General features: G+C 42.6%; 4 protein-coding genes across 4 annotated transcripts; 2 read left to right on the plus strand and 2 right to left on the minus strand.

Annotated features, from left to right (window-relative positions):
* Positions 1 to 71: 71 nt before the first annotated feature.
* Positions 72 to 10,683, plus strand: LOC135496130 (uncharacterized). The gene is made up of 4 exons (XM_064785272.1): positions 72 to 202; positions 9,431 to 9,622; positions 9,855 to 9,962; positions 10,221 to 10,683. The coding sequence occupies exons 2-4, from the start codon at positions 9,446 to 9,448 to the stop codon at positions 10,305 to 10,307; spliced, it is 372 nt and encodes a 123-aa protein (XP_064641342.1). The 5' UTR covers positions 72 to 202; positions 9,431 to 9,445; the 3' UTR covers positions 10,308 to 10,683.
* On the minus strand, positions 970 to 8,372 carry LOC135495995 (uncharacterized). The gene is made up of 2 exons (XM_064785071.1): positions 8,100 to 8,372; positions 970 to 3,829 (listed from the first exon to the last, which is right to left on the minus strand). The coding sequence occupies exons 1-2, from the start codon at positions 8,134 to 8,136 to the stop codon at positions 1,935 to 1,937; spliced, it is 1,932 nt and encodes a 643-aa protein (XP_064641141.1). The 5' UTR covers positions 8,137 to 8,372; the 3' UTR covers positions 970 to 1,934.
* Positions 10,684 to 13,087: 2,404 nt separating the features above from the next.
* LOC135496230 (uncharacterized) lies at positions 13,088 to 17,235 on the plus strand. Its single transcript, XM_064785422.1, has 2 exons — positions 13,088 to 13,772; positions 14,057 to 17,235. The coding sequence occupies exons 1-2, from the start codon at positions 13,201 to 13,203 to the stop codon at positions 14,982 to 14,984; spliced, it is 1,500 nt and encodes a 499-aa protein (XP_064641492.1). The 5' UTR covers positions 13,088 to 13,200; the 3' UTR covers positions 14,985 to 17,235.
* Positions 17,236 to 17,783: 548 nt separating this feature from the next.
* On the minus strand, positions 17,784 to 23,215 carry LOC135495775 (negative elongation factor D-like). The gene is made up of 15 exons (XM_064784686.1): positions 23,042 to 23,215; positions 22,444 to 22,556; positions 22,235 to 22,344; positions 21,925 to 22,034; positions 21,476 to 21,583; positions 21,112 to 21,264; positions 20,801 to 20,931; positions 20,456 to 20,576; positions 20,207 to 20,273; positions 19,875 to 19,987; positions 19,652 to 19,788; positions 19,233 to 19,347; positions 18,886 to 19,122; positions 18,557 to 18,686; positions 17,784 to 18,196 (listed from the first exon to the last, which is right to left on the minus strand). Exons 1-15 carry the CDS (start codon positions 23,084 to 23,086, stop codon positions 18,159 to 18,161), a joined length of 1,728 nt encoding a protein of 575 aa, XP_064640756.1. The 5' UTR covers positions 23,087 to 23,215; the 3' UTR covers positions 17,784 to 18,158.
* Positions 23,216 to 23,284: the final 69 nt, after the last annotated feature.

The following is a 23,284-nucleotide window of genomic DNA, read 5'->3' on the forward strand; positions in this document are numbered from 1 at the left end:
CAGGTTGTAATGTTCACAAAATTTACAAAGAAGATACACTACGGCATAGGATCCAAGTGCTACCTGTGCACGAAAACCTGTACTCCCCTAGATGGCAGGATTGCATTTTCTGTTAAGAAATTTCATGCCGTTTCTGTAAATTTTGTGGAATAGAGTCGGTTTTTACGTAACTGATAGATGTTTTGACGCTTTCCTCAAACAAGTGAGTAAATACAACCATTTCCTTGAATAGCTGGACATCAAAAGTGTTGAAAAATGGCAGGAACAAGACACTCATGTTCACGCGTGGTTCAATATTTGAGATACAGGGTGAAGCAAAAAATCAGTACCGGTAGGAAAATTTACTGATCAGGATCTCACTTACCAAGTAGTGCATACCATGTACCAGGGTGGAGGGTATTGCTTCAGTGTGGGGCTTGATAGACCAACTATGCCCCTCCAGTTCCAGGGTCGGGGCTGGGTACAGGGAGGGTATTGCTTCGTGTTGGGCTTGAATGATAGACCCACTATTCCCCTCCAGTTCCACTTCCAGGGCCAGGGCTGGGTACAGGATTGAGCTTGAAATGGAAACGCGCAGCACTGGCTGAGTGCGACAGCAAGCTGATCATTTCAGTATCATTTGTGACCATTTATACACTTCATGGGTGGAATAAGGCATGTAAGGCAGAGACCAGCTGCCTGGAGAGTCTCATGCTGATTGTGCCTGTGGGGTTCGAACCAGGGCTCCCACCATGATACTAAGGACACATGTGGGCCTTAATAGAGAGGTGTCCTGATTAGGGATTGAATGGAATGGAAACAACCAATTTGGGACCAAAACCAGTGTCCTTAATAGGGAGGGTGTCCTTGATAGAGAGGTGTCCACTATGGGAGGTGCAACTACTCTCCAAACTCGCCATAACTAAGTTCCTGGGCTGTGACAACCCCTTAGACCTACAAACAGTTGGAAAACATGAAGTAAGACAACTGTTTCTTGAAAAGAACTTTATTCTATTAAACAGCATGGAAGACAGTTACAAACACATTATACAGAAGGGAGTCTCTTTCATGTGTAATCTTCTGAAGTTACAGATTATTCACTAATTTTTGCAAAGAACTGCATGTTTATTACTGACTTATAAAACTCAATCAAATGCAGTCATGGTCACTTGGGCTTGCTTTCTTTTGTCTGTCCCTCCAGCATGACAGGTGATGACGCAACAGTTCTTTTCTATCCCTTTTAATAAATGTTGTTAGATGCACATGCATATTCTGCACACATTGAGAGTCCATTACAAAGTTCTTTATACTCTAGTTTCTCACTTCTAGCGTCCAGCTAGGTCAATCAATCAAGAAACTTACTCCCGTCGTGGGCCTACCAAAATGAACGCATACACTGGCTTACTGCAGTGGACCTTAGGGGTGCGAAACTGGAGTATATATATTCAGTGGTATAAAAAGTTATGCTACTCTTAAACTTAGTTATAAACTATTTACAATTTAAATTTGACTAGTTTTGAAAATAAGTGAGACACTATATTCAGATGTACAACTTTTCTGAGCTGTACCGAAATGACACGGGCAAAAGGTCCAGTTGCCTAGTTCAACAATAGAACATTGGGAGGAAAAAATATGATATGAGGGCTACTGAATTTTGACCAATTCTGACATTCTCAATGTTCATCTGACAGACACGGATTTAGGGGTGCACCTTTAAAACCCCTGTGTGCCCCCTCTATCGTGCATTCAGTCCTTCACCCTATGAAACAGTATGAATAGGGTGACGAAATGGACTGCCCCGGGAGTCTACCTCTAGTCTATCTCTGTCCACCCCTCCATCTCAATCAGACTCCTGGATCCATCCCTGTTTGACATGATATTGCTGGGTGCTACAGTTAGTACAAGATGTTAACTTCGTCTTTAGGATGGGCCTCCCCTTGATTAGATTAATGACACTACTGTAATATATACATGATGGTGAAGTACAACTCTCCATCTACTTCGTAAGCGACCATAATCTCCGGGAAATATCTTGTGGTCAGAAGCTTTTCAACTTCAAACTTGACTTCTTCGGGTCTCAGGTCCTGTTGGAGCATCCAGCGTCTTGAGTCTCCCTTCTTGAACACTGCCGAGAAGAGGATCTCGCCCTTCTTGAAGTACGGGTCAATGTAGTAGAGATTGCGCTCGCTGACTGCTTCCTTGTAGATGGTCGTCTCCAAGTTGTTGAGATCAAGCTCCATGTAGGGTTTATATTCCTTGTTTCCCGCGTGGTGCAAGATCGCACTGACATGAGAATGACCTAATCTATTGACGACGCTTTGTACGACAGGGATGTAGTCATTCTTGTAATAATGTCCAGCATCTTCAAGGTATTCGTTCATGTGTTCGTACAGATGGATGTAAGCGACGCGTTGTGCTACTGGCAGTTTCACCAACAGGATCACATGACAGATGACACCAGAGTGCGAGTTGCAGATGTAGTTCTGCGTGATCTTTAGTGTGTATCCATCCAATTCCAACTTCTCTACTCGTCGTTTGTAGCGTTTTGTCAAAAGTCCATGTTCCACGATCCAATCTCCAGTCTCCACATTGTTACTCTGCTCTGCAACAACGGTGAAGAAAGTGTGCCCCTTGTTGGTATACGCGCTCAACCAGATTGGATGATACCCGGCATGTTTCAGAGCGCTGGTATAAGCAGCGAAGTGATGTTCTGAAATATGGTAGCGCAAAGCCTTGCTTTCAAGTTTGGAATCGAACAAGTCCCCGCTGATGATATCAAGGGTGGGCCATGTGTCCACTCGTAGCACAAGGTCGAGGACATCTTGTTTGTAGCCAGATATGTTGTCACCCTGCATGTAGGACAACACACAGATATGAGATCCTTTAGGGGCATCTTTCAACCCCAGAGCTGCACGAGACAGATCAGAGCCACTGTTGTAGAAGAAGACATAGTGAGTGTCTACAACCGACTCCAGCCAGAATGATCCGTCATTCTTCACGAATACGCCCATCCCTTGCCAGGCATCCGAGTGTTGGAGGTATGGCTGTTTCGGTCGTTGGTAGATCAGTTGTAATGTATTCCATCCCATCAGCAAGCTACGGGACCCATCAATGGCAGCAAGAAGACGCATTGCGTCATAAACTGACAACTGCCAGATGGAGGGTAAGAGTGGGATTTTGAGAGACTGAAGATGTGCTGGCAGGTCCATTATGTTTTGGGTTGGATTGATCTGGTGGGAAAGACGTGAGTGGAACATGCCCAACGGGACCATGATGAACTGTTTGACAAAATCTTCATAGCTTGTCTCCCAGTAGACTTCCACGATGATGCGCAACAAATACTCATTCAAGATGGAGAATCTAAATGTCTCTCCCGGTGTCCGCCTCAACGGATCAGTCATCGCCCCAGTTATGACGTCACCTGGGAAAGTGTTCCTTGTCCAATCTTCTGGTTTGACTGTCCACTCTACCGTCTGCTGCATGAGGTTAGCCAAGGTCACCTGACCAACACGTGCATTCAAGGAGTATCTCTTCTTGGTGACGTAATCAGAAAGGAGGCCACCTTTGCCGAAGACCTTGTCATCTAATGCGACATAGCCGTCCTCCTTGAGTCTAAGAACGGCAAGACATGCAATCAGATGCGACATGGACAGTGCTGGAATCTCGTGTGGTGACCTCACATCGACCGCCCGGCTGCTCTTCTTGACCAAACCCTGGGCATAGACCAACTTGCCGTCACGCATCACGCCCACTGTCGCTTCGTTGAGGTGTTCGTCCTCTATAAATGTTGCCAGGTCCATGGTCAGGCGCTCTGTTGTCATCCTGGCTGACATTCCATAGTGGAGGGCCACTGGAACGAGAAGAAAAGGACATATGGTGAGACTTGGATGATATGATATAAACATCGTTCTGGAGAAAGATATGGTTCGAGGTTGACAATGCTCGAACAAAACTAACATGTACGATGTCTTTCAAAGTTTGAAAAGGGTAACTTTCTTCGTAATTAGATGAACAATGGTGGTGTATTGTAACTCCATCTGAAAAAAATGTTTGGAAGTACGATATTAACAGCGTTTCTGAAGCTCGATCTGAAAAGGGTGTTTTGAACAGATCAGCTAAACGACGACGCTGAACAGGTCTGCTGAAACTCTTGTCTGAAGGAGGAAGTTTGGAAGTCATTGGTCAATGGTCAATAATACTGGCAGAGAGATTAGAAAATATGCTTGAATTTTATGTATGCTAAGGAGATTGTACGGCATGGTGTTTTGCTTTTCACACCCGCCTAATTCAATCTGATTACATTACAATTGATTGTGGTCTTGAAGACTAAGCCAGACAGAACAATGCTTCTGTTGGTTGTGAAGGAGGAAACGGACGAATACATGTAAACAACAGATGACGTCATACCAGACTTTGTTTGGCGTACAAGGCGACGTGACAATTCTCCTACCCTTCAAACTTGATAACTAAACGATCCCAGGTGTTAATGTTTTCTATATTTCATTTCGACGGCATTATGACAAAATACATGTATGTGTGTTTTTTGAATGAAAGACGGATCGTGTGTCTGTGAAAATACAACAAGCAAGGTGCAAGAATTCGACAGTACGTCCCTGTCTAATATTGATATGAGCATGGTTGCAGAGAGATTGCTGCCAGTGGCGGCCCATGGTGGTGACCTGGGGTATCTTATCTCATCAGTAATCCATTAACATTCTTGTCCCTTTAAATCTGGGCACTCAAATATCAAGTAGGCTACGTCTTGTCCGATGAGTTGATGGTCGGTATGTAACCATTGTCCATCACATTATCGCCCAATTGGAAATTTTCGGAGCAGACGACACGGACATTGTCAAACTTGCATGATCAGACGTTATTGTCCAATTATGTATTTACCCATAACATCGTCTCCAAAAGAACACAAAGGACTGTATAATCAGTCGGACGAAGAAGTGTTTCGCCTCTTGAGGAAGCAGAATAGATGTTGGGTCATACGCAAGGGTGCCCTCCGGATGCAATGGATCGGCCTCGTCCTGTCGCCCGGAAAGACGGTAACGAAATGCAGACTAACACATGGGTGGATTATATACTCAGTTTTAGCAAAGTCTGTCGAAGAGACTGCTCAATGACTAATATATGTGTATACGGTGAATTATACCGATGCCATCAATCTGAAAGACCTGAAGAGGGCCGCGGAAAGAAAAGCTGCCCCACATAATGTTTGTGCGAGGTGGAGAAATATCACAAAAGTGGGTCCATGAGAGTCGTTTAAACAATAATCACGCATGTCTCGCATAACAATACGACTAGTGTGCCATTATGCTTTCTATCATAGAATATGGTGTTCTGGGATAACACTCCTGTTTATTGTCCCGGTTCACTTATTTGTCGCAGAAATAGAAAAGCAGGGACAAAGCCTAAGATAGAGATCATAACGATAAGGACTTGAATTTGTAAGGTTTTGGAAAACGTACGGATTATATTGTCTCTTTTATAATATAGTATTATCCTATTTCGATTATATCCTGGGCCATTGTTCGCAAGTTGTGTCTCATTCTGCGCCGATAGGCCAGGCAATTTTTACACCGAGTTTCCGATGTGTGAAGAAGTTATAGAAAATAACGTAAAAGAAACATGGAACCATGCGAACACTTATGATTACGTCATCAAATTGTGTTGAAACGTCTGGCGCGCGACCGTTCATTCCCATTTCGTCATTTCTCGCCACTCTGCACCCAAACAAAACAAAAATCACACCCTGAGTAATTACCAAGCTGTCGGCTGCCCTGTCACCATGTTCTACAGTTGTAAAGCTATTGCTACACTCTGGACGCAGTGGGCCGGCCTCGTCAGTCCCTCGAGACAGTATGAATAGGATGACGAAATGGACTACCCCGGGAGTATATATTACAGCCTTCGTGTTCGATTCACATCAGATTGGACTCACAAGCACTTTGGCATATCAATACCTTAGCTTTTCATCCATGTGCCCGAATGGAAAGGGCTTCCATTGGCCTGAACACGGCGACCTGGTATTGTCGCTTGCTTTCATCAGAACAAATCTAACGGATCACAATGGCCGGCATTTCCTGTCCTTTTTATCGAGCCACAAGCACAAGTCTGAGCTTTTGGTTATTTTTCTGTTGATAATATACATATTATTCAGCTTATACTTTTATTGCCGATATGTGATAGTCAGCGGCCAGTCATGTCGTTGCTACACTTCGGAGGCAGTGAACCGGCCTCGTCCCTCACCCAACACAGATAACTTGGGTCACCGGCTTCAGGTTTGGTAAAACTCCGATGAAAGCTCAATGTTGCAAACATGCCTTATATACGGCGTGACGTAACCGATGTATACACGACTCCCTGATAGCAGCCGGGTTGGTAACACTAAAAACCTCCCAACAATAACTGAAAGAGTGAGGGCGGGTGTCCCCCACCCCCTGGGTCGACCATCCAAATCTTACCTGAAAAAACCCGGGTGGGTCTCGTCATGGTCTTTTTACTACCGGAAACTAAATTGTAAAGCATTCAGAAAATGTTATTCAGAAAGATGTAAATGGGAAGATAGATTATTTGTTATTGTTGTGACGGAGTTCTGATTGTTGTTGCTTGAATAGCAGACGAGACAAACAAAACATGGCCGCCATTTTGGGACGTGAGATATCCCGGGAGTTGTACACAAGCATTCAATTGCAGGAGCATCTTAGATCAGCCTCTAACTAGATCAGTGACCTTTAAATACTATATTCCGAGCGTGAAATCAGCCAATGAAACTCTTAAACGATTTGGTATTGCGGGAGAAGGCATCTTTTTCACGGCCCACACAATAGACTTCAGGTGAACATTTGCGAGACTGTGACGGAAACCTCTCCTCTGTCTGTCAAATGCACATCTCAGATTCACCAAACATTTGACTCTTATTTATACCCTCATGGTTTGACATGGTAACAACAGGTTGTCCTCACTGTGTTTAACTCAGCTTTTGTATATTGCCCGAACGGATTATGGTACAGAGCGGGTTTGATGGTATGGCAGCCAACGGCCCCATCCTCAACCTTCCATTTAGAGGTAAGACAAATCGCCGGAAACACAATCGCATGATCTGACATCCATGACCAAGTGTTGGGGTATTGACGAATAGGTCACTCTAATATTGTTTGTTTGGACTGGTGTATATGGACATGCCTCTTTGTCTCGATCATGTTCAACCGTGACGACACATTGATGAGCACCAATCAACCTCTCCCGCGGGACGCGGACATCTGAGTTCATGGCGGAAGCTGTTTGTATACGGTTTGTTGATGGTGTGACGATAACTTATTTCTATCCACCTATTCACTAGCTGCTGGTCTGTGTCACAATTTTAACCGCAGGAAGAGATGTTCACTGCTAATACTGCACTCACTCGGTCGAGAAGGTAAAGTCCGATGTTCACAGCCTTTTCTTCTTTACGTTCTACGGCGGGGGAGGGGGTTTGGGGAGGGGGTTTCGGGTGGGGTGGGGGTGGATGTTTGGGGCAAGAGTTCGACGTGGCCATCAAGGGCTGGTCAACTAACACCTGTCCAGGTTTGTGTGTTGGCCATGTCGGACCCGTTCATGAGCTTCGTTTCCTCCATACACCGGGAACCGCCAGCAAACGCGGGAAACCAAACGGTATGCACCGGCATTGGATCAATTTGAGTGTCTTCATTGGTACAAGTTATTGACTCGACATCGTAACTGACCATAAAGCCTGTGAAACGCGAGAAACTGCGATAGTTCCCAGCAGTGACCATTCCACCCCAAAACAAATAGCTAACCAACTTCAGACCTGACCTGAAATAATTATACCATAATTGTTCGCAAGCCAATAATGTTCGCATACGCATTCGGTATAGAAAAGCATTTACATGTGTGGGTCTGCAAACTTTCAACACAACGCTCACATATATTTGAGTAGAAGAGAAAACACTTAGCCACACAAAGCTGTTTCATGCCAAAAGGGCCTAAGCCCTTCTTTAGGGGTTCTCTGGAGACCAACAACACCAACAGTATGTCACAACTCAGGCGAAGACCAATTCGTGATGAAACATGTTCGAGAATTCAAAATCTGAAATCAAACTTAGTAAACTTACCCAGGACACAAGTGAGACAACTCAATAATCGTATCATCTTGATAATCCTTTGAGATATCCTAAATGTTGTACTGATTTGAGATAATCCTGATGAATATACTGGGACGGGCACAACTTGTCTTGCCCGTGTCCCTCTGCTAGTGCTAATGTTCCGAGACAAGCGTTGTGTGGTGGTGCGCACTGACGTCACGAAGCTAACGGATTGACTGGATATTTCAGCCGGCTGGGGATGGAAGGGGTCTACTTTAGGTGGCGATGGTGGTATGCTGTTTAGAATGGAGACATAGTAGAATCATCTCTGGGGACGAGGCTTATTGTCCGGCGATGTTACTTCCATTAAAAGTCATCAACTTCGTGTTAAGTTATGAAAAACAATGAAATGGTCGTCGCGAAATTCGCGTTGGAGTTATTTCAGCGCACCTTTGTTGATCGTGATTTGTACGAGACGGCTCCTGACCTGGTCAATCATTCAGCAAACAGGATGAAACTGGGTCATCTCCTCTTCATGTTCAGATATAATAGCACAATATTGATATTGTTAAATAAACATTAACCATTTGGTATCGAGCGCCATAATGACAAAGTGGGTCTGTTTGGTTGATCATCACGGTTGCGTTCAAAAAAGAAGTGCTAATGACATCCGACGACCACATCGATAAAAACGACTGGGACACCCTCAAAACACAGCAATGTTATTTTCCTAACGACTGGGACTTAAACTACCTAAATCTAATAAAAAGGAGAGTTGCGACGTCGCTGTTTTCTCAGAAAGTAAACATTCCTAGTCATGTACGAAGCAATTCGATAATCGCGGCTCAGTTGTGATTAAAGTTCGTCGTGCAATTTATGTTATTCTAAGTGATTGGCTTGTAAAACTAATAAAGCAGTAGTGCTTTTTTTCGCACGGCACACGGCCTACGCATAGTTCGTTGAAATGGGCCTATTTGCAGGCTTTACTGTAGAAATGAACCTTTTAAATTTGACCATAATCCGCCATTATTGAACAGTTAGAGGATACCCGTCACGGATTCTCAAATCCCCAGTCCATGCCGCAAGAGTAAGAGGCCTGTCTCCATCTAAGAACTTCACTCGTCGTAGGCCTATATCGCCCTCCGGTCATGGCCTTCTTTACCTCACGCCGCGTTGCCAACACGGACAAAGCGGGCCCTGTATAGTATATGCCGCGTGAAACGCTTTTGTGGAGGTGGGCCTTTTACACGAATTCGAAATTGTTCTCAGTCTCGATTGCCGATGTAATAGCTTCCTTGGATCAGTGTCCGGAAAAACAATAGCCGAAAACAAAGTACCAGTATCCACAATTCTATTTCTAGGTACAGAAAAGAAATATGGGAAAGAAGAGCAAAGGTCAAGGCCAAACGAAAGGTCAAAGTCAAACAAAAGTTCAAGGTCAAACTAAAGATAAAAGGAAAGATCAGTCAGTCTTCAAGGTGGCCAAGGTCGGCGGGTCGAATGTTTCCAAACAAAAAAGTAAAACGAAAGTGGTTGCGACAAATCTTAAACGGGTATGTATAACCGGTAGTTACTCTATTGTGAAAATGTGTTTCTATCAGTCTCAACTGAGCAATTTGTGGTCAAATCTGGGAGCCGGATTGAGAGACTGTTGTCTTTGGTGAGCTGGTCTGAGCGCTTGATCACTGAAGTTGTATTGGTTAAATAGTCCGTCTTCATAGGAAATCATGCACTCTGCTTCAGTTACTTGACTTGAGACCATTTTCCATATTTGCTTATTTCCAGCTTTCGAACAAAATGAAATCAAAGATGGAGGCGGCAGACCAAAACTACGATGAGATCCGCAACACACTGGTGGCCTCAGCAAAGAAGTCGCAAGCACCGAAAGAAAAGGTGAGCTTTGCCCGGGGGAATCCTCATTAGTCATGTTTCGCAACCTTCACACGTACGACTAAGTACAACGCACGAACGATGTCTACGGTGTTGTTTTATCGTATGCCTAGCCGAGTTGGTGGCCGGGGACCCGATATACGTCTTATTTCAGTCTGACTTACACCGCTTGGTAAATCGGCATGAGGCGACTCCATCACGAGTGAGGTCGGATTAATTAGGTTTGGAAGTTTCTCACTCTTCTCATCACTTTATTTTTAGAAAAGCATCCGCCCTGCTACAAGAAAAGAGGATGACAGACCGGAAGCCGATGTCACAGAGGCTATGGAGGCTTTGGAGAAATTATAACAACCGACCTGACCGTGAGGGTCCAGAATTGGCATACGTTTGTGTACTTGGCGACCACGCAACACAATGCAAAAAGATGCACTGTATGTTACTTTCTGTGTAAACAACGGTTTGTCTTATAATCATGTAAATATACATTTGTACGGCAGATCTTGGAGCAAGTATTTGAGATGCGGTACATTCAGCAACCATCCTCAACGGACACTTCTGTTGAAAGGACACAAATTTTGGTCCGGGGTCGGTCTTTTCCATAGGATCTTACGTTTGTAATCTGGACACCTCTTTATCAAGGATAGTACTTGTTGTTGCCAAGAATGTCCTTTACAGAGAGGTTCTCCTGTACATATAAAAAGAATACAATTTATTTGTATGGTTTGATATTTCTGTTTCGTCTTAGTTTTATTCCACGGAACTGCCATAGCTCGTCTTTAGACACTGCGGATCACGTCCAAATCATCGGCCGTCATCCATAATTTGACGACATTTCGGTATACCGCCCTTCATAGCGGGCACAATTTTTATAATGCCTCGAACATTTCGTATATATATCACAGGGCAGCCATGTCCCGTCTTCAGATGGCTTGGATCTTTTCACAACCATCTTGTGGTCTTCGTGAATCATAATCCCGAATCGACTGAACAGCCGAAACTCGTATTCTGACGACATGGCTAAACTTACTGATCAAACGATCATGTTGATGGGACTCCTGACCCAGCTTTTGTTGCCTTGGTCCATATCGAAGCAGTCTTGTCTATAACTGTATGGGTTGCTGCTGCGTTGCGTCTTCGGACAGCATGGATCATATTGCAGCCATGCGTCATTACACACCGTTACCCAGAGTCCCAAAACTTTGGATCATATTATTATCACCTGTTTTCATGAGTCGACCGTAACCCGTGTATGGCATATGACAGACACACTCTGTAGCTACATATCACACTCTGCATTGACAAGGCACATCGAGTAGAAACATGGCACACCCTGCAGCATATGGCACATCCAGCAATAGTATATTACATGTACTAGTAACACGGCACACCCTGTAGAGAAAAGATACATTCAGTAGAGACATGGTCCACCCTGTAGAAACATGGTCACTTTGTTGGGAGAGCGACATCCAAATCAGACAGAGTACGCCTAGTAAAGGGGCATGGACTTGGTACACTATGTAGCAACACTGCTATGGTGCGCTATGAAGGGGAGGGCACATCTAGAGGAGACATGGGGCACAATGTAGAACCTGACACAATTGGGGAGAAGGCGCACCAAGTAGCGAAAAGGAACATCCATTAGAGGGAAGGGCCAGGCCGGTCTACTGTCTCATTGACAAAAGTCATTTCTGAAGAACATGGTCCTCCCCAGCAGATGAACAACATAGAGCCACGGTAAATCCTTATGCATTTAGTGTCACATCTTCACATGTCTTCGTCACTGTCAGGTACCGCCATCTAAGCTAAGAAATTGGAACTAGGCATTTGCGTAAAATAAAAAATATCGCCCGTTTTTAGGGCGGGGGACGATTTACAGCTGGAACCCCTGAACCAGCTCCCGCAGATCCGTCATTCATTGAGTCAAAGCAAATATGAACCTGGTTTAATCATGCGGTTTATCTTAACTATACTATACCTATCAAGTTGTTTATATACCCGTCAGTTTCTTGCTGCATTGTTCCAATCGGGACGTCTTGTATACGTTTCATGTAGTACTGCTGGTCCACGGCAGGGGAGCGAGGGAGGAATAGCTTCTCCTTCTTTCAAAGAAGGTAAGAGAAATGAGAAAGTCATAACAAGACTGAGTCGGCCTTGGCAGCTTCGCCGTATTGCCGGTGTGACGGGAATAGTAGTCCTAGGGCTGATAGTCCGTGTAACAATAGCCCGCATTGCTAAATGTTTTGGTTAGGGTTAGCGGTACAATAGATCATGCTGTTTAATTGGTCAAATACAATGCTACCGGACTATGACTCCAGGGGGACTATATCCGCTGTCACACCGACACAGTGAGCATGAGATCGTCACAACCAGACTAAATCGATCGGTCAGTGCAGCTCCACACCGTCTTCTGGTCTTGCCGACACGGTAAGAGATGATGCGAGACAGTCAGAACCACAAGCCGAATGGGACCCGGCTGCACTGCCGTCTTGCCCACACGATGTGAGAGCCGATGTGACTGCATCACCAACACAGAGCCGGGTCATTTCAGCTATGCACAAACCGTACCATCGTCATATCTTGGACCGAAGTTCTGAAGTGTCGTATACCCAGATGTGGTCACAAGCAGGATATCGAATGAAACTGGCTACCTCCACTGTCGTGTCATTACGGTTAGAGAGATGAGACAGTCACAACCAGGCATAATCGGGCGAGACAGTTCCTCCGTCTCTCCAAAACTTGCAGAGATTGATGCCGTCAATGATGAGAGAAAGTCACAACCAGACCGAATGGGACCTCGCTAACTCAACTGTCATGTGTGTACCCTAAGGGAAATGTATCTTATTTTCACCATGGTAAACTGACAGCATTTCATCATGATGAATTAGGAAGGTGAAATATTTCACCCATGTTAAATTCAGATTTTACTATGGTGAATCCGAGATTTTTCTCGTAAGGACAGCCGTCCCCATTACTGCTCAAACAATCCTTTTAACGACAGCCGAAGACGGAGACACAGCAGGATTATGATGAAATACGCATATGTACTAGAACTACCACAACATAGGGATTTCTTCGTTCCATTGAAAACTCCGGAACCGTGGTCTATATTTCTATAGACCCAATGGAGATCACGAATGACGCTTTTTATGACATGTATAACTTTTCATGAAAATTGGCCACAAAAACCTCGTATTTGTGATTCAAATTCAACACGATAGCTCGAACAATTGTCGTGTCAATAATGCGTTTCTATCCTAAAAGAATCGTAGTGTTTGCTTTGGCCCTTGGGACATTTTTTCTGTCTTTATATACCCTACATTTTCGCCTGCAAAAAACTCGAAGTGTTGGCAACGATCCAGGCAAAGACCTATTGGTCCACAATGAGGTGGACGGTGGACTTGGAAAGCTACCACCAGTACCGGATGTGAATCAAGTTTCTCAAAGGAAACAACCTGTCCTTGCGAAACCAAACATTCCGAATGACAGTCAGCAAGTCGGATTGGGGAATGGCGACCAAAAATTGGGGGAGGGAGTGGTGGGAGTCGCCATCAAGATGCCCCTAAGAAAGAGCACTACTTGTCCTGATTTAACACAACCAGCTGACTTCCCAGAGACACAGACTTTTCAGCCATATCGTAACGGGGCTATGTATGTCTTTGCTGCATATCTTGATGATCGTCACAACATTGTGCGGATAACTGCCATAGCCAGATCGTTGCAAACAGGTTTCTGTCAGATGTGGTACAGAGATGGAGATGTGATGAAGACAAGTGCCGTAAAAAGTCAAAGGCTACCAGAGGGTCATGGCAGAAAGTAATTGAACTTCTACTGTAAAAATGTTTTTGGCTGAAACGAACTAACTCTCAGTTTTTATTCTTTTTACATGTTTTATGTGACATGGATTTGGTTATCAGTATATCACTCATCATGTTTGTTTCAGACATGATCATCATCATCATCAACATCATCCAAATGATGTCTCCTATTAGATATGTAATTGTTATCAACTTCATGTGATGCGTTATCAACAATTTTCTCTTTCATATATGAATATGTGATGGCTTCAATGTGAGGTATCAAATGATTTTCTTTTTCAGATATGATGGCTTCTATGTGACATGTCCTTTACCAGGTGGCAGAATTCCATATGCGGTATCCGTTGTCAGCAGTCCGTGTGAAAAACCCACCAATGTCCTGAAAGTTCTCAACACCAAGAAAGTAGACTATTCCAAGATGACTGGATTTGGAGTTTGCAGTCCCCCATTTAATTTCAAGTACAAACGTGTGGATCAAATGATTGAGAATTTGGAAACTAATCGAATGCTCGGAGCGACAAAGTTTACCTTCTATAACTATAGTTTAGGTGATGAGGTTTACAAAGTTCTGAAGCCATATATTCAGCAGGGTATTGTTGAACTAGTTCAGTGGCCAATACCTGTTTTGGTGCAAACATGGCCGCCGACCGTTACACAGGAGATCCATTATTTTGGGCAGATTGCCAATTTGAATGACTGTTTGTATCGCAATCATCAAAAAGTGAAATACGTCGCGTTCACAGATTTGGACGAGTATGCCGTCCCAAGGAGACAGAAGAATTGGACAGCTTTGATTAATGATTTAGAGAAACGCGGTGTTCATGCCGCGTCGTATATGTTCAGGAACGTCTTTTTCAAATGTGAATGGGACGATGATGAAGACTTGGCTAAAATTCCTCTCATAAAAAAACTGAACATGGAAGTTATTTTAAAAACGAAACGCCAGCCACGAATCTTTTCACCCAATCAAAGATCAAAAAATATTGTAGAAGTGCGAAGGGCAGTTACTGTAGGGGTTCATAATATCTGGAATTTTGAGCATGGATTTGGATCACATATTTTGTCAGAGTCGGATGGTCTTTTACATCACTATAGAAATTGGGAAACCAAGGGAGATAGAAATTATGTGGTTGATAAATACATGCATAAGTTTAGAACCGAATTATTAGGTCGGGTTGAGAAGGTTAAGAAAGACCTTGGGCTTCTGTGATGAAGTCACAGGTGATCACTGGCACTAGCAGTTGAGGAAGTTTATGAAACTTGTTAGTAAACCATCATCATTATATTGTTTTATTCATTCCAAAGTAATGAGACATGTTCAAAGAGTCAATTTGACTTGAAATGAAAGGAATAAGAAACTGTTAAGGGAAATGTTTAGCATGTGGAGATTTGGGGGTGGTTGATCTTTAATCCATGACATTAACTTCATAAACTTGAATAGTCATTTTAAGGCTTTTTACTGATCATTGAATTAGTAAAGAATCAAACTGCACACATGTCATGCAGCTCAGTCTTGGGATACTGTTGGACTGTTGTGCCCAATGCAGCTTGTTGGAACATTTTCATATTGGTATTGATGTAAATGAAGATGTTCAGCCATATTACGTTATTTTTCTTGGGTTTTATGCACTAAATATGACTTGAACCTGGTACTTGAATTTGTAATGCTCGTGTAATTGTCAGTATATTCTATTGGAAAGAATCAAAATGTCACGTGAAAGTATCGGGCTGCAAGATGTCATGGAGACCGTCAGGTGAGGATATCTTGCCAGCTGCACAGAAAGGGTTAACAATTTAAGGGCTGAAAATCAATCATGAAGATGCGTAGATCCAATTTATTGCACAGGTTTTCTGGCCTGTGAACTGACTACGTATGAGGGTAGATATGAATGCAGACTCCATCAAATCAATGGTGATGCATTAATAGTGAAACCACCACTGGGAAAGTAATTGTATTTCTCAGCATCGGACCTGATTTAATTAGATTCACCCGCGAGCTGTCTAATCCTCTCATAAGGGATATTGATTATGTGGATTTTTCAGATTATGACTGCACGCACCTAATCGTTGATATGCCATATCAAAGGGAGTTTGCTGAACGTACTGGAAACGTTGAAGTATACCCGGCAGTGGCTCTAAACCCAGAAATGCTCATGACTTTTATTTTCGTGTTTTTCGTTTTTATCGATAATCGCCAAATTTATGGCTGCAAAACTAAATGCTATTTCAGATTACTGTTGTAGGATTGTCAAAACACTAAATCAAAAATAGTTCTAAGTTGCAATTTCACAAAACGGTGAAATAAAACGGCCATATTTAAGAGAGTGTCCTCGAGTCCTGTGACCGGCCTGGTTAACAGAGTGTCCTCGAGTCCTGTGACCGGCCTGGTTAACAGAGTGTCCTCGAGTCCTGTGACCGGCCTGGTTAACAGAGTGTCCCGAGCCCTGTGGTTGTAATCTCCAATTATTATATATCATTCCATGAATTCATGAAAGGATTTTCCGTCCAATATTGTTGTTTGATTTACTTTTATACACAAACCATCTGTAATTCTAAAGCTTTTGAAGATGCAAATCAAAACATTCTTGTAAAATCGACCTGCGTTGTCGGTCATTTGATTAAAATGCTTCTTCCTTTTACATTAGGTAAGCTTTATATGTAAACATGTACAATATGTAGCCAATTGGGGTAAGATGAAAAGATATTGGTACACACCTCTCACAAACGAGATCATAGGTCACATCTAGGCTTTCTACCATGATTCAAGTGATTTCACTTTAGAATTAAACTTTTGTTGTAATTTTAGATTCTGTGATTGCTTCTCTGTATTTATCCCAGCAAACATTCCTACTAAGATTCCCATTTGTATTTGTGATATGACTCTTGTAAACATTTTGTTCAGCTACAAATGTATTCACTTGAGTAATGTATAGATATCCAGCGCAGCAGAAATATAAAAGAACTGGCAGTGTTCTGTCGGCCGATATTGGTCTTGGTGGCCATCGGGCTGAAACATCAAATGTTTACATTTACCACCAGACAAAACAACATGCCACCAGAATCTCTATAACTTAGCACAAGAGAACTGAGTGGAGAACACTGGATAGGGAACAAGTTTGGCCGAGAAACATTTATTATTTATCTTGCTTGGTGTGCGAGGTGCCATACATGTATTAAGAATCTCTCCTCTCATAGTCATGCTTTATTGGTCGAAGATTTAGTCGTTAGTGGTTGTTATGTTGATGAAGTTGCTTCATTCTGTTGATGTATGTCACAAGACTATTTCCTAGAGTTATTCACTGAAGTGTCAGATGGCATTCACTTTTTGAAACATGCCCTGTAGCTCTTCAGATTTCACTGAATCTCTGTTTATTTTGTGGCGAATTTTACTTTAGAGACTCCTAGTGTATTAGGTGTATTATCTTCATTCTGGTTTTGTCAATAAAATTGGATAAAGTTCAGTTTGAAGTACATATCTTCTTTATGTGATTTGGTCCAGTTGGGCCTCTCTATATTGATAGAACTCAGGCTGACCTCAAACTTCTAGTTGATGGAACCCAGGCTGACCTCAAACTTCTAGTTGATGGAACCCAGGCTGACCTCAAACTTCTAGTTGATGGAACCCAGGCCAACTTCAAACTTCTAGTTGATGGAACCCAGGCCAACTTCAAACTTCTAGTTGATGGAACCCAGACCAACCTCAAACTTCTAGTTGATGGAACTTACTGTCACACTACACCTCGTTGAGGAAACACATTTTGGATGTTAAAACTACGGATGAGACAGATATGGAACAACCATCCCAACAGGAAAGCAAAGACGGTCACAACCACTCCTTGTTGTTGGTCATCAAACCTGGAACATGTTCAGTCACAGGCCACTGTCACTAAAGATCCAAGATCCATCCGAGAGATGTTGCTACCAAGATTAGTTGAATCCACATGCACTGTCACAGCAAGTCCGATTACTTGAATGTACAGGGTGGCACAAAACAACAATCACAACAGAATAAAAACCATGTAAATTTTATTACAACATAAAACTCTACATGTTTGAAGATAAATGCATTATGGTGTATTGCAAAAGCTTTGCTACAAACTATTACAAAAATACACAAATTCATCAATAAGTTACCGTGGTAACCAGTTCTACCAGCAAGTTGCCTTCCGTCAACTGAGTCAAGATCAGTTGGTCTTAGTTCAGAGGCAGCCACTAAATCCCATCAGCCTGGAAGCTTGAAGACACCAGACTTCATTCCAAGCTTAGTTGACACTATTATTCTGAGTCAGATATTCATATATTAGAAGAATTGTCCATCCGGCTGTTGATTTAAGTGGTTAATGATCATTCCTCCATCACTACACAATGTTGTCACCTGTCGTCCTCAACTCGCCATCATGTAGTCTGTATTCTTACATTGGGCTGTAACACAAAGATGGTTTCATTACAGACAAGTAAACTATCACACGACAACTTTGCCATTAGTAGGTTTTGCATCAACTTTAAATGAACTTGTACACAAGGCAACGTTCGCCAGTGGTCCCGTCTACTCTCAGTTGATGAATGAAGACCGGACTTTCAGCTGGAGCAAGATTTGACCGGTTTCCTCAGTGTGGAAGACAAAGCTGTGTCCTACAGCCAACAGCCGAGATAACGTTTCAGACGACAACGTTTCAGACGACAATGTCACAACCGACACAAGGACAAGTCAGAGAGGACAAGGTCTAATGACAGCAAGATAAAGCTGATGAATGGAAGATGGACAAACAGTGATGACTTCACCTATAAAGAGTGACACGGAGTCGTTCTCTTCCTCGTTTCTCAGTGAACCGGTCACATCTGGATTCTCCAACAACGGCAGGAAAACCTGGGCAAATTCTGGTGTGTATGGCGGGGCAATCATGTCTAGCACCTGGAGACAGAGGGTCACATCAGTTACTCGTGGTGAAATCGACATGTAGAAATGCATCGACCGCAGACAAAAACGTTTTTAATCTCGACCTCGGCGAGTCAGGCGAGTGAAATACTTTCTTTTGGAATTTGCCACATGAAGGATCTGTTAAACCACGATTGACATTGGAAGGCCAAAGAAGGAACCTGCAGTGACTCACCTCAATTACAAAATGTCTAATGAGAGACATATCCGTGTCCTGTCTTTCCCAACACAGCTTTATGTACGAGATGACTGGCAGGACACACCCACGACTCAGAAGATGCACCATTCTGTCCAGGAGTGTCTTCTTCAGTTCAAGTTGGACTAAGACATCCAGTTCTTCATGAGGATGTTCAAAGAGCCGAATCAGTAGCAGTAAAACTTTCTGATGGAGTAAAGTGTGACCAGTTACAATCTGAAACAAAAGAGGCAATGATCTAAACTCTGGTCATCACAACAATGGGGCATTTGTTTACCGGTCCCCTAAACTCATGAAACTGGCAACTCATTTATATAGTGACTTACCTCATCCAGAAGTACTAGATGTAATGGTGTGTGGTCTGTGTTGAGCTTGAAGTAACTCGGTTCTGAGACAGTCAAGTCAACAAATCTCAAGATTCCCATGGCAACCACTGGAAACCTGCAAAAAAGTTGGGCCAATTTTACCAGCATCTACATGGTCATCCCACAACTTATATCAATGAGTCACCTGCTGCAGGTTGAGCTCAAAACAGACAAACGACTTACTTTAAGATGTAAAACACGCTTGTTATCCGGTGATGAGGGAGGTGGCACAAGTTAGAAACGCTGATCACTACCTATCCTGGCCATCAGACAACTTACACTTATCAATGTCTTATGATGTTTCTATACTATGGTGAGTAAGCCTAGCTTCAACAGGACAGTGTTATACTTGGTATGTTATCAATATCATCATGACTCACTTGATACACTGGAACAACGTTCCAACGTCTGCTATAAGTTCTGATGAGCCTTTCTTCTCAACACAAAGAGCATGTGCTTTCTCTATCGCTCCGGTCGTCGTCTTTAACTCATCTTTAACAATGTTCCTCCTCACGCCCTGAAACCACATCAATATAAATGTATCATAAACTGACAATTCATAAAAACACTAAGGGAGTCACGGAATAATCAGTTCAAACATACCTTTTTCCAAGTTTCCATGACACTAGCAGCATACGCTAGTAGATGAATGTATTTTGGTTTGTGGTCAGGATTGATCCGAACTCCTGGTTTGAATAACGTGTCAATCAAGAGTTCTGAAAGAAACAAATTGAAAGTTATATGCAACACGATGTGTGGGTCAGTTAGTATGGTTATCTTGGCTATAGTTCAAATAATTTTGCCTTTAGGACAATTTTAACCCTTTAGCTGCCAAAGTCTCTTCTGCACCATGCACTTCACATCATTTGTGAGCAAAGTTGTACTGATGCCCTTCCTGAACATGATATCATGTTAGCAAAGCAGGAATAACTTACCAAGAAGTTGAGGTGACCTCAATAGATCAACAGGTGGAGGGTCAGGACAGATGTACATCTTATAAAGCTGGAAACGATAACAGTAAGCTTAAGGTGTCGCTTATGATGTGAGAGAGTCAGCTTATTGATGGGCTGAGGCAGAGGTAACAAGCACTGCACCTGGGTACCAGTCGGTACAAGGGGGGCCAATATGGCAATCGACAAGAACACCACTCATATCTGCACTCACTCGAGATGAAGATAACCTACCACAGTAATATCAGCAGGATTCAGAGCACCTTTCGATAACATAGCTGACAGAGCCTGACAAGCTCGGGGGTAGTTGGACGCTCCGCTCAGAGCTAGGGTGATCGCTGTCACATCCAAACCTCTGAAAAAGGAGCATGAACGTTTGTTCTGATATTGGTTTAACCAATGATGATGATTACAACATGTCGGTTTATTATGTTAATCAGAACAAAGACACTCCAAACTGTTCTAGTTATTAACCTACATCAGAATAACTAAGACCAAGTTGTAATGTCAACATCATTATCACCATCAGGGACTCGTGCTCCTGAGGTACTTCCAGCAGGCATCAACTGATAACCATACCTTTCTTTGGCACTGCACTGTAACTCCTCACAGAGACGCCGCACATTTGAACCTCCTTTCGGCTCCTGAGCAAGTATTTGCATCAACACTTGACTATAAAGATACGTGTGTTCACCATGACACAGCATTTTCTGAAACAACATTTTTATCAATGAAATAGTCTTTTAAACAAGCTCTAGAGGTCTTGATTTGGATAATAAATGATGCTAAACTTTTAATGAATAATATCATCAAGTAGTGCCTTGCGTCAAGGATTGGGATGAAGACAAGGGTGAAAACTAATTAAAGGAGGAGGACAAATTCAAACTTACCGTAAACTCTGGTAGATTTTTCTTGATGATGTGCTCACCGCCTTCCAGAAATGCCTTGATTGATGTTCGCAATACACGGGAGAAGACCTCAATCTGATGACATGCTGTGGAAACTGTCGTGATCTCACCTTGGTAGCCAGCATCTGATATGATCTGAAAAATCCAATGGTGCCCAGTTGTTTTAGCCAGTCAGGTGCTTAAAAGAGAAATAAAGTGTATTCAAAGACGATTTAACCCTTATTCTTCCAGTCAAGCTTTCACAGTGTTTGTTTTCCGGAAGACAGCAGTGTGACATAGCTCTTTCTGTTCCCCATAGTCTCTGATTGACTGATGCAAACTATTTGATTAAGACATTGGCAATTACCTTAATTGTAAAGTTTAACATGAGACAATCGGGATAATCTTCAGCTAGTTTATAGAACAGGGACCTCCAGGTTGGATGCTCTATCATCTCGGCTAACCAAGAGGGGGTCTGAAAAAAGACGAAATACAGATGTCTAATGTAACACTCTCCCAAAAGAAATAGTGACGTCTGAGAATGTATTTGAAAGCCCTTCTATTACGACTGCAGTTAAAAGTAGTGCCAATTTTCTAATCAGCTTCTGTGAGGCCAGATCTCCATACATGTGTATGTGGCATGGCAGACCGAGGTAAGGCTCACTGGTTTAATTCTGCACATAGCCAACAGGTAATTTGCTATTGGTGCGAGGCGCCCTGGTTTGCAAAGTAAAGTCAACCTCTCATGTTCTTCCTTTAGATTCATTATCGCATAAGATTCCAATCAAAGCAGGCATTAACAACAACAAGGCTTACCTCTCCCTCATCAGAGAAAATTGAATCAGCCTTTTTTGGATCAAAATGTTTGAGAATCATCTGTTTGAGGTGATCTTCTACAAGCTCCTGCACACCTTTGATATCTGCGCCTGGCAAGACAGAGAAGTAAAGACAAGCATTTCCAAGTGTACAGTTTTAATATCGCTAAATGAACTGGCTCCAGTATATATCCAAGAGATCTGTACATTGATCTGAGAGAGGGAATGTGTTGAAAAATCTTGTGTGCCTGGATGCATGTATGCTACATAGTAAATGACCACTAAATGTTGATTTTATTACTGAAATTTACCTGCAGATATCAACCACTCTGCCAATAAGTTGGCAGTTTGTGCTACAGCTGTATAGTTCTCAGAGAGCAATTCAACCACTTGTTCTGGGGCGCCCCCTGCCTTGAAATATCTGAAACATAAACATATGATGATCTTTACCAAACCCAGAATCGCAGATTGCAGCAATTTAAAGTCGTCACGACAAAGAGATCAGTATTGCTATAAATACCTTTTCAATGTATTGAAAACATGTGGTTCCATGATGAAGTCGCGACTTGCAAACTCCCTGAGGCAATCCTCTTGTGCCTGAACGGGGTCCCAATCATCTTCTTGGTCTGGAGACTGGAAGTGTGATTTGATAAGATTAGCAATCCAAACTGGTTGACCTGGATATCCTGATGAGTATCTGACAGGTCTCCAAGCACAGTGCCTCTAGCGCTTTCAGTGTTTCATCAACCAATGCATAACTGGCATCCAGCTTGCTATTTAGAATGTGCCAATCAAAAGGACAAAAGGCTCATTTGTGATGTGTCACTGTGTGGTTAGTTTATGGTTATGTGAATAAGAGCACTTGTATTTTGTAACCACGTAATTTTTCGTAGGCCAACTCGGTGGTTCTGCAGCCATGTCAATCATCATGTATGACTATGAGCAATCTATGAGGCCTATTTATCATGAGGTGGTGTTGGCCTACATACAACACTGTAGTGTACAATGCATCATTCATTGCATAATGCATGTCATGATCAGAAGTGTGTAGTAATTAATACAATGAGTAGCAGTAGGCTAGTAAACAATAAACATGAAAATAAAAAGCTATAATTAACCCCCATTTCCTCCTCCCACATATTGTCATCATCATCAAACGACATCGTTTTACTATCTTCTGACAAATATCTTGGTCTCAAATACTAAAGGGGATATCTTTTTCCACAAATCACAGAAATAAACAAAGAATTTTAAAAATTCTCTGAAATTTTGTTTCTACATGGGCGCTGCCATATTGAATGTCAACACCAAAAGCTATCCTCTGAAAGTAGATTTCTGCAACGTCACAAGAAATACTTGAT

This window comes from Lineus longissimus, chromosome 11 (assembly GCF_910592395.1).
Source record: "Lineus longissimus chromosome 11, tnLinLong1.2, whole genome shotgun sequence".
In the NCBI taxonomy this organism is placed as follows: Eukaryota; Metazoa; Nemertea; class Pilidiophora; order Heteronemertea; family Lineidae; genus Lineus; species Lineus longissimus.